Source organism: Delphinus delphis, chromosome 15, assembly GCF_949987515.2.
Source record: "Delphinus delphis chromosome 15, mDelDel1.2, whole genome shotgun sequence".
Taxonomy (NCBI): Eukaryota; Metazoa; Chordata; class Mammalia; order Artiodactyla; family Delphinidae; genus Delphinus; species Delphinus delphis.
Window position 1 is genome coordinate 57,528,566 of NC_082697.1, and position 12,164 is coordinate 57,540,729.

General features: G+C 34.1%; 1 protein-coding gene across 3 annotated transcripts in view; it reads left to right on the forward strand.

Annotated features, from left to right (window-relative positions):
- Positions 1 to 12,164, forward strand: part of ATF7IP2 (activating transcription factor 7 interacting protein 2) — a 75,708-nt gene that overhangs the window by 41,067 nt on the left and 22,477 nt on the right. For 2 of the 3 annotated variants that reach the window (XR_009522131.1, XM_060031730.1), the window contains exons 7-9: positions 7,919 to 7,989; positions 9,092 to 9,153; positions 9,593 to 9,659. Coding sequence is in view for 2 of the 3 variants with exons in the window: in XM_060031730.1 (XP_059887713.1) it covers positions 7,919 to 7,989; positions 9,092 to 9,153; positions 9,593 to 9,659 (200 nt within the window). In the remaining variant the exon portion in view is untranslated. Of the gene's footprint in view, positions 1 to 4,724; positions 5,611 to 7,918; positions 7,990 to 9,091; positions 9,154 to 9,592; positions 9,660 to 12,164 lie in introns of those variants that run through there. The other variant, XM_060031731.1, reaches the window with a different exon arrangement.

Consider the following 12,164-nt stretch of genomic DNA (forward strand, 5'->3'; position numbering starts at 1 on the left):
CTTAATGTCTTAGACTCCTTAATAACATTATATTTGATATACTGTAGCAGCAAATAAAGATATTTAAAACATTAGAAATATAGAAATATTAAATGAAGAATTTTGAGATTGATAAGAGATTTTGACTATAGTATAATGAAAAGAGTTGCTTATAGTTGTAGTTAAGCAACAAAATAAATACAGCTATTAGTCTTTCATCCACTATATGACTATTATTGAATACTAGTAGAAAAAAGTATATACAAAATAAACTTTGTAAGCTGTGTTAAAGGCCAAAAATGAGTAGAAGAGTAAAATATTATTGATAAAATTTAGATCTGAACTTTTTTGTTGTTAATTGAACTTAGAAATAATAGCTTTTGTCAGAATCTTTTATTGATAAATTTGATATGGAAAAAATTATTGAATTTGTTTAAAAGTGCACATGAAAAACAGTTGATTTCACAAAATGGAAATCAGTGTGTGGGAAATGTATCCTTCTGCTCATGAAGTATTAACTGCACAGGAATTGTTCTTTTGCTGTAAACAAACAGAAAACTAGACTAAAGAAAAGAAATTGTGTTTAGACATTGTTCAACAGGGAGCACACAATTATGATCCCTGTGAGAAAAGAAACAAAAGAAATGCACCCTACCATTGTGCCAGTTCTGCCTGGAGGCATTTCCCAAGTTGAAAAGCAGGGGTGGGAGGAGCCCAAACAGCCTGCTGGTCTTGGTGCATTTAGATCAGATATTGGAGAATATGAATTATCTAGAATTTGTGAGGCAAAGCAAGAGAGGTAATTGCATAAAGGTAGAGCTCTGGAGATCTGCAAAGGGAACCCCTTGAATCATTGGCTGAATACAGATCTATATGTGCAAAGCATGAAACTACAAGAGGCTGGGGCAAGAACCACTGAAAAGAAGAAGGCCATACATTTTTTGGAGGTTGCACAGGGCTGGGAACATTTTGCTTTCTCACTGGCTGTAGTGAAGAGACTTAGCATGCACCAACAGGTAGAGTCCTTGGATGGGTATAGCTGTAGTGAGGCTAAATTAATTCTGGACTAAAAGACTCCAGTGGACCTACCCCAGAAAGCTAAAAGGACTCAAAGGAGTCAGAACTAATCATGGGTAATTTAACTCTATGCCAGAACAAAGTCCAACACTCTGATAGAATGAAACATCATCCAACAGTGTGAATTTAACAATGTCTGACATCTAATAAAAACTTACCAAGCATGCAAAATATGAAAAGTAACCCATAACAAGGAGAAAACCAAAATGATAGAAACAGAATTAATATGGTTGTTGGACTTAGCAGACAACATAAAATAGCAATTATCAGTATATTATTCATATCTAACAACATAGAGGAGAATGTCAACGTGATAGAAATGGAAGATGTAAAAAAAAAGACCCAAATTGTACTTCTAGAGATGAGAAAGACAATAAAGTGAAAAGTACATTGGATAGGATTAATAACAGAATAATTACTGGCTTTTTAAAAATCAGTGAAATACCAGAAACTGTTCAGACAAAAGCATGGGGAGAAAACAGGCTAACAAAAAAATGAACAGAGCATCAGAGACTTGTAGAACAGTATCAAGTAGTCTAATATATGTATATATCATTGAAGTCATCACTAGGCAGGGGGGCAGGAAAATATATCTAAAATTTGTCCAATTCTAAACCCATAAATAGAAAGGAAGAAAGAAAGGTTAACAAAGCTAAGCAGAAGCATAAAGGAAAAACACATCATAACCAGACTGCTAAAAATCAATGGTGACAAAATCTTAAAAGCAGCCAGAGAGAAAAGACACATTACATAGAAAGGAACAAAAAATAAGACGAGAATTCTCACTGTAAACTATTCAAACTTTAGAGATGTCGAAAAGGAGACATCTCTAAAGCACTGAAATGGAGAGACATCTCTAAATCATTAAAAGAGGAACTGTCTACAGTTTCTACAGTTCTACACTCAGTGAAAATATCTTTCAGACGTGTACAAGAAAATGGACTTTTTCATACTCAAAAAAAGTGAAAGAATACATCAGCAGCAAAATTGCACTACAGGGAATGCTAAAGGAGTTTCTTCAGGTAGAAGGAAAATAATATCAGATGGAAATTTGGATCTATACAAAGGTAAAGTTATGAAGGGTGCTGGAAATTATAAATATGTGGATAAATATAAAATATTTTATTGTTTCTATATAGGGTATATATGTGTGTATATATCACACTATTCCTTTGTACTATGTGGTGTGTATATATATGTTATAATACTGGTTGTCTGTAGTATTTCTGTGTACAGGCAACAAACAGTTGGAATTTTAAATTAATACCATTTACAGTAATATCAGAGTATGATATTCATAGGGGTAAATTACCAAAATACATATAAGACCTAACTCCAAAACAAGATTTCTGGTCCAGCCTGTAAGGTGTCATCACTCCATACTAACAAGTAAAAGCTGAATAGACTGAAAAAAACCACTCTTCTTTGATCCACCAGAGAAGTAAGGTCATAGAGCAAACTACTGACACCCAATTTGGAGACAGAAACAGGCGGAAACAGAATCAAAATGCCCTGGAAGTGGAGCAAAAACCTCCGTGGCAACCACTGCTGGGGTAGGGAAACCTAAATTGTAATTGCTGGAGGCTCAGAGTAAAATAAATCTCAGAGATAAAAACTCCAAGGGGAGGGGGGGTCCAGGTAAGGGAGGGGCACAATTTTGTGAGTTTTACCTCTAGAGCTCTACTGATCTTTGCAGTGAATATTGAAGAAAAATCCTCTCATGCTTCCAGCAGGAGGCAAGATAAAAAGAAGCTTTTGAAATACACCAGAGCACTCTGTTCTTAACAAGGCCTGCCATCAGGAGAAAGTATTACCAGAGACTAACCTACCTGGAGGAAAGGAGGTATCTAATCCCTACTCCCTCCAGCCTTCCACATGGAGGAAGAGAAATACTCAACTCTAGCCCCCTCTAGCCATCCTGTCCCACCTAAGAGGGGTATGGAGACTGGGCTGCATTAGTGAATTTCATACTCTAGGGGCACAGGCTCATTAAAAGACTGAGACCTACTCATAGGACTAGTAGAATGCTTCCCCTTCCCCCACATTTTACCACTACATTACTAAAGGCATGTTTACCATAGTTCCTTTTACCCAGTACATCATGTCTACCTTTCAACAAAAAGTTACATATTAAAAACATATTATAAAAAAAAGACATATTAAAAACCAGAAAACACAATTTGAAGAGACTGAGCAAGCATCAGAACCAGAGTCAGATATGGCAGGAATGTTCACATTACTAGACCAGGAATTTTTTTAAACTATGATTAATGTGCTTTAATGGAAAAAGTAGACAAAATGCAAGAACTGTTAGGTAATGTAAGAAGAGAGATGGGAATTCTAAGAAAAAGAAATGGTTGAGATCAAAACTACTAACAGAATGAGGAAAGCCTTTGATGGGCTCATTAGTAGAATAGACATGGCTGAGGAAAGAATCACCAACCTTAAGAATATGACAATAGAAACTTCCAAAATGGAAAAGCAAAGAGAAAATAAAAGACAAAAACAACCCAGAATATCCAAAAACTTAGGACAACTACAAAGGGAGTTATATATGCATAATGGGAATTCCAGGAAGAAAAAAGAAAGGAGCAAAAGCAATATTTGAAGTAACTGTGACTAAGAATTTCTCCCAAATTAATGTTAGACACCAAGCCACAGATCCAGGAAGCTCAGAGAATACTAAGCAGGATAAATACCTAAAAGAGTACACCTAGACATATCATATTTAAACTTCAGAAAATCAAAGCTAAAATCTTGAAAGAAGCCAAGGAAAAACACCATACGTGTAGAGGAGCAAAGGTAAGAATTACATTCAACTTCTCCTTAGAAACTATGCAAACAAGAAGAAAGTAGAGTGAAATATTTAAAGTGTTGCAAGAACAAAACTTACCAACCTAAAATTCTTTACAGTGTGAAATTATCTTTCAAAGGTGAAGGAAAAAGACTTTCTCAGGCAAACAAAAATTTAGGGTATTAGTTGCCAGTAGATCTGCCTTGCAGGGAATGTTAAAAATTCTTCACGGAGAAGGAAAATAGTATGTCAGAAAATCAGATCTACATAAAGAAAAGGAAGATCATCAGAGAAGGAATGAGTGAAGATAAAATAGACTGTTTTATCTTTCTTATTATTAATTGATTTAACTGACAAGAGTTTGTTCAAATTAATAGCAACAATGTATTTGATTATGTATGCTTGTGTGTGTGTGTGTGTGTGTGTGCATGCTGCATTCACGCACTTATATATAAGTGAAATGAATGGCAGCAATGATAGAAAAGGAACAGGAAAGAGGAATTCGGAATATTTTGTTATTATAAGGTACTTGTACTACTTGTGAAGCAGTATAGTATTATTTGACAATTGACTTGGATTAGTTGTCGATGTGTATTGCAAACTCTGGGGCAACCACTAAATACAGAAGTGTAGTTTGCTAAGAAAGGAGAGAAAATGGAATCATATAAAATGTAGTTTTATTCATAACTGCCAAAACTTGGAAGCAACCAGGATGCCCTTCAGTAAGTGAATGGGTAAACAAATGTGGTATAGGGTTGGCCAAAGTTTCCATCGGTTTTTAAGTAAAAATAAAGAAACATTTTTCATATTCACCAAGAACTTTGTTGAACAACATATTCACCATTTTGTTCCACTACCTTCTGACATTTTTCAGGCAACTTCATAATTCCATCTTCCCAAAACTTGTTACCTTTTTGAGCAAAGAACTGTTCCAGGTGCCTTTTACAGTCTTCCAGGGAATTGAAATTTTTTCCATTAAGAGAATTTTGTAAAGAGTGAAATAAATGGAAATCCAAAGGTGCAAAGTCTGGTGAATACAGCAGATGAATCAGAACTTCCCAGCCAAGCTGTAACAGTTTTTGCCTGGTCATCAAAGAAATATGTGGACTTGGGTTACCCTGATGGAAGATTATGCATTTTCTGTTGACTAATTCCGGATGCTTTTCATCGAGTGCTGCTTTCTTTTGGTCTAATTGGGAGCAGTACTTGTTGGAATTGTTTGGTTTTCCAGAAGGAGCTCACAATAGAGGACTCCCTTCCAATCCTACCATATACACATCATCACATTCTTTGGTTGAAGACTGGCCTTTGGTGTGGTTGGTCGTGGTTCATTTCACTTGCCCCACGATCCCTTCCATCCACATTGTTGTACAGTATCCACTTTTCATCACCCGTCACAATTTGTTTTTAAAATGGAATGTTTTCATTATGTTTCAGTAGAGAATCGCACATGGAAATGCGGTCAAGAAGTTTTTTTTTGCTTAACTTATGTGGAACCCAAACATCAAGGCGATTAACATAACCAAGCTGGTGCAAATGATTTTCAACGCTTGATATATTTTGAGTGTGTCGGCTATCTCTTGCCTGGCATAATATTAATTGTTCTCAATTAATGTCTTGATTTGATCTCCAGCAACTTCAACTGGTCTACCCAACCGTGGAGCATTGTGCAGCAAGAAAATCTCCAGCACGAAAGTTTGCAAACCACTTTTGACGTGTTCGATCAGTCATAGCACCTTCTCCATACACTGCACAAATCCTTTTTTGCATTTCAGTTGCAAATAATAAAGCATAATGTGCCGAAAATGTTGCTTTTTTCTTCCATCAATATCAAAATGGCTTCACATAAATTTACCAATTTTGATACGTTTTTTTAAATGCATGCTGATATGGCAGCTGACACAATACAATCTAACAAAATTGTTTTGAATGAAGTTAAAGACATCTAAGCACTACTAGATCCATGTTACGGAAAAAACCGAACAAACGTTTTGGCCAACCCAGTACATTCAGGCAATGGAATACTGTTTAGTGCTAAAAAAAAAATGATCTATCAAGCTATGAAAAGGCATGGAGGAAACTTAAATGCATATTATTAAGGGAAAGAAGCCAATCTGAGAAGGCTGTATACTGTATGATTTCAACTATATGACATTCTAGAAAAGGCAAAACTGTGGAAATAGTAAAAAGATCATATGTTGCCAGAGGTTGGTGGGGAGGGATGAATAGGCAGAGCACTGGGGATTTTTAGGGCAGTGAAACTATTTTTTATTATACTGTAATGGTGGCTACATGTCATTATATACTTGTCAGAATCCACAGAATATCCTAACACTAAGAGTGAATGTTATTGTAAACTATGAAGTTTGGGGGTAATGATGTTAACGTAGTTTCATCAGTTGTAACAGCAGTACCCACTGGCAAAGGATTGTGTGGGAGGTTGTGTGTGGGAGGGATGGGGGTATATGGGAAAACGCTGTAGTCAATTTTGCTGTAAACCTAAAGCTGCTGTAAAAAAAAACCCCAGTTAATAATTTTTAAAAGTACAAAATATTGCTGTGAAAAATTAATGGAAATATAAATATATGGTGAGATATGCCATAAATATATGGTGAGATATGCCATGTTTACAAATCAGAAAATTCATTGTTAATATCACTTCACCCAAATTGTTTTGTATATTTAATGCACCCTTAAACAAAATCATGGCATCCTTTTCTGTAGAAAGTAACAAACTGATCATAAACTTGTATGAAATGCAAAAGACCTAGAAGGTGAAAACAGTGTTATAAGAGAACAATGTTGGAAGACATACACTACCTGAGTTCAAGACTTACTATAAAGCTATAGTAATTAAGAGAATGGTGTTGGCATAAGGATAGAAATATAAATCAATGGACAAATTAGAGAGTATATATAGAGTCCATTGGTTTTCAGCGAAGATGCCAAGGTAATTTAATGGGGAAGAGAGAGTTGTTTCAACAACTGTTGCTGGAATAACCAGAGGGGAAAAGTGAACCTCAACTCTTACACCATACACAAAAATAACTTGAAATGGATCATAGGCCAAATACAAAGGCTAAAAATTAAAAACATCTATAAGAAAATGGTACAACCCTGTGTGTAGAAAATTCATGTAGCAAATTAAATGGGCTTACTGAAATTTGTGTCAAGGTTTTCTTAACAAAAATTCTGATTTTAAATGTCACATTCAAAAAAGTGGAGTCGGGGTCAAATGGGAGCAAAAGACAGTCTCATGACTCAGAATTTTCTGTAACCATAATCAGCATCCTTTATCATCATTGCATAGTAAATATTGCTACTATAGTGATATAGAGTAGTGGCAGAATTAATTTTTTAATATCTTTATTTTTTATAGTTCTACATCAGTAACAAGGTTTTAATCAGTTTCTTTTATACATTGTTTCATTTTCAAGAAGGCAAGTATATGTGCTAGAGTGACTTTTGTATATTTTGTACATTTATATATGTTGAATACTTATAGTTCATACATTTGGATTTATTGTAAATGGATTTCTATTAAGTTTTTTTTAATAAATTAATTTATTTTTGGCTGCATTGGGTCTTTTGCTGCTGTGCGCGGGCTTTCTCTAGTTGCGGCGAGTGGGGGCTACTCTTCGTTGCAGTGCATGGGCTTCTCATTGCAGTAGCTTCTCTTGTTGTGGAGCACAGGCTCTAGGTGCGCAGGCTTCAGTAGTTGTGGCACATGGGCTTAGTTACTCCGTGGCATGTGGAATCTTCCCGGACCAGGGCTCGAACCTGTGTCCCCTGCATTGGCAGGTGGATTCTTAACCACTGCGCCACCAGGGAAGCCCTCTACTGTTAAGGGTCTATGTTTATTGTATATCATGAACTTTCGGTCATATAAATAATTGGCTATACACAGGGTTTCTTGGGTACTTGGTTTTATCATTTTCATTCCACATCCTCCCCATTGTTAGATTAAAACATATCAGTTATGAAATGTTAAATTAGAAGAATTAAAACCATTGATTGCACATCTCAGCATAATCACGTTTATTTTATTTATTTATTTATTTATTTCAGTAAAGATGATATCATGTTGATTTCTGTGGAAAGTCCTAATTTGACAACTCCAATTACATCAGATCCAACAGGTATCTTAAAATATGACCTAGCAAATCAGAAAGCCTCAAATCAGTATTTGTTTAAAATAGAGAATTGAATATTATCTTTTAATAAAATAAAAGTTTTAATTCTACTCAAAAATGTTTAATTTATATCTGTGATTAATATTACCTGAATAAATCAGTGATTGCTTAACAAAATTGAGGTTTCTTGTTAACTTTGTGTTTATCAATTTATGGCCTTTTGTTTCTTTACTGTGTTTAATGGCTTTGTAAATTATAAAACTACTTAACCTTTCATATCCGTTATTTGTACTTGTTTACTCTGGTCTTGTTGCTGATAGTGATGGTTTATTTTTTGTTTGTCTTTTGTTTTATCGAGTTATAGTCTACTAGTTTGTCTAATCTTTAGTATCTTTGATTTTTTTAAACTTTTATAAATAATACTTCTGTTACTCTTTAGAGTTTCTCATTACACTTAATGTAAAAATCTTTAACCTTAGATTTCCAATAAATTTCCTTTCCCTTAAAATAGCTATCTTTTTTGCCTCATAATTTCTCCTTCAAAATTCCCCATTTCCTTTTCATTTTTAATATACATTAGAGACTTTAATTTGCATCTTAATTTCAGAAAGCTTTGTCTGTACTTATATAGCTACTTAATTGCCACTATGATTTGGGCTGTTAACATTGTAAATCAGATAGTTAAGGGATATTAAGCATTTATCTGAGGCTTTTACTGGTTCTGTGAAGAATCCTCCTCAGCCATCTCAGGTGGTCTAGTCTAAAGATACTATGAATAAAAAATGTGTAAATTTCCAAGTTATTTCCTCAAATGCTATAGTGGTTTACAGATAGATACTCAAAAAAGAGTTACTAATATAGCTGTAAAGTTACAGAAGGAAAAAATCTTTTGAACCAAAATTAGAGTTTGCTTTTTTTGGACTGGTTCATTGGTCTTTGGAATAAGTAAAGTCGATTGAGTTACATTTTTGAGTTACAACCATGATTATGTAATGGTTAAGTAGCATCCCCATTATTATTGTTTCAGCATTCACATATTATAAAGTCCATAAATATTTAATAGTTAATAAACTTGTCAAATGTTCATATTTTAATAATTTTCTTTCAGATGCTGGAAAAATTACATCAGGAAATTCTAACAATTCACCTGATGCTGAAACTGAAGCTATGGTAGGTATTAAATATTGTCTCTGAATATTGTTTATTTGAATACATTAGTTCTAGGAACTTTAGTGTTGCTACATGTTGGATGACTCATCTTTGTCATTCATTCTTTGGGAGATTCATTCTCTGAGAAATTAATGTCTCCTAGTTAGCGTGACCAGGTTTCAGTCCAGCTTAAACATTAAAAAGCAAACAGCTAATGGTAAACATATTTCACAACCATGTTTATTACCAAATTAACTCATTTAGACTCTGCTTAGTTATATTCACAGAAACCATATAGTATTTCACGAGCTTCTCTTTCATAGTAGAGTTAAATTAAGCTGTAAGACTTATAGAATGTTCAATCTCTAGCTTCTAAATAGTAATTTTAAATGATATGTGTTTTATTTTTTAAAAACATTTTCTGTTGAGGCAAAATCTTATTTTTTTAACAACTTTTCAGGCTAAAGAGAAGAAACTTGATTCTGTGATTGATCTAACGAAAGAAGGCCTGTCACACTGCAACACAGGTAAAGGATTTGTCTTTTTCAAGAAAGAGGGAAGGGTAACAACTCAAAATACATTTGACCCATTTATGAAGTTTTTTTGTGTGTGTTAGTGTGTGTATTTAGTAGCTCTATGCAGTTTTATCACGTGTGTAGATTTATGTAACTGCCACCACACTCAAATTATACAACTGTTCTATCATTACAAGGTTCCCTCATGCTATCCCTTTATAGGATTTTTTTAAGAGTTTGTTCCCAGTCCCTAAACCCTGGCAACCACTAATCTGTTCCTTACTATTATAATTATATGTTGTTTCATGGATGTTATATAAATGTGATGTAATATGTATCCTTCTGATATTGGCTTCTTTCCCGTAGCTTAATTTCCCCCAAGGGTCATCCAAGTTGTTTAGTAACTATTCCTTTTTATTGCTGACTAGCATTCCATGGTGTGGATGTGTAATGGTTTATCCATTCACTCACTGAAAGACATCTGGGTTGCTTGGGACTATTAGAAATCTCTTTTCTACCTGTGAGACACACTTTTTCCCTTAACCATAGCAATACTGGCTGTGAGAGGATGCTAGGGCATAACATGAAAATGCAGAGGGAGAGTGACAGCAGTGCCCTCTTTCTCAGATTTAAACAAAAAGAAGTAAAATAGAGTCTTCTGGGGCTGGTAATAAATCATAAGGTTTCATCTCTTAATTGCACTTGAATGTTTATGGTACTCTTGATGAAATATTTGATTCCACTTATTAGCATTAGTAAATTAATATTTAAAAATGGAGATTACTCCAGGAACTATATAGTCCAGTTCATTCTCTGATCTCAACTGTGGATCCAAAAAAGGTTGGAACCATTGGAATCTTTAGGCACCCCATGATAGAATCAAAAAACCCTTCAGTTTCCAATTTCATGAAGATTAGAATGAATTAAAAAATGAAATTGGAGTCCATAATGAAGTATCATTAATGATTAACAATTTTAACATTAATATTAACAATTAAGATTACTAAATATTTTTTAAAGTACACGATACAGTATTCGAGTTGCAGTAAAATAAAAACATAGATTCATTCAGTGCTTGATAAAATAAGTTACACCTGTAATGGGGTTGAGGGGGGATTCACTTTGAAATCGAGCAGTTGGAAAGATAAATCATGCCAATTCATGATGCTAACTCATGATAATGTGAATGTGAATCTGTCTTGTAAAATGTTCAGTTCTGAATAAGGGTATAGTTAGTTAGTCAGATGAAACTTGGACCGTTTCTCATATTCCCAGGCTTGATGAATGGTATCACCAACTCATCCAGTTTCTCAAGCCAGAAGAGTCACTTTTGACTCATAGATATGCCTCATTCCACTGTGTAGTCAGCTTTCAAGCTCATCAGTTGTCTCCCGAAAAGCTAACAGATGTAGTCCATATATTTCCTTATTTCAGAATTCTATCATCTGTAGTCTATTGCCATAACTTAATAACTAATATTTCTGTCCTAACTTACTGCTTTTAATGAATCTTCTAAGTTGCCACTAAAATATTATTTCCTGTATCCAAATCTGGTTATGTTTTTGTCTTTAGGATAAAATCCAAATTCTTTAACAAGATATACAAAATTCTTAATGACTTAAACCCTGAAAATGTTTCTAGATTTATCTTCTACAGATTCCTTACCTCTTCTTTGATGGCTTCTCAGTAGGTAGTGCTTCTTCTCTCCTTGCCATCACCACATATCCTGTTCTCTTTGCCAGGAGTGCTCTCCCCTCTGTACTTCCCCAGGCTTGTCTGATGACCCCACTTCTAATCCTTCAATATTCAGTTTAGACACTTGTGACAAACTGTTCTGGCAGAAATTGTCATCTTTGCTCTCCTTACCCTTGGTATTTTGTGCATGCCTATATTATACCTTTATTTCATTGTTTCTGTACATATCTGTTTTCCTAAAAGGACTTGAAATTCGTTTCAGCAGCATTAATGTTTTTATTAATCTGTATGTTTTCATCTTTTTAGCACAGTGCTTGGCACACAACATACGTTCCAAAAAAAAAGGGTTGAATTAATGCAGATTTTCCACTAAATAGTTTTAAAAGAAATGTAAGTTTATATACTGTGAATAGGAGTGTAAATTAATCTTTCTGGAAGACATTCTGTCAATATCAAAACTTTACAAATATGCAAGCCTTGTGACTCAATTCTTTGAATAGTTACCTGAAGAAAATAAAGTATAGGGGAAATACGAAAATGTTCATTGCAGTGCTATTCATGAAATATAAAACTTTGGAAACCCTTAAAGTTCTAGGAATAAGGAATTAATTACAAAAATTAGATTTATATGGTACAACCATATTCAACCATTAAAAATAATGTTGAGGAAGTATATGTATTGATGTAAACATGTTAATAATATAACAAGAGAAAAAAGTTATAAAAGTATATATGTAGAGTCGTGGTGGAGTAAGTGGGCTCAGACTTAACTTTTCTTCAGTAAACAAGTAGAAAACTAAACAAGATATAAGAAAAAATTTT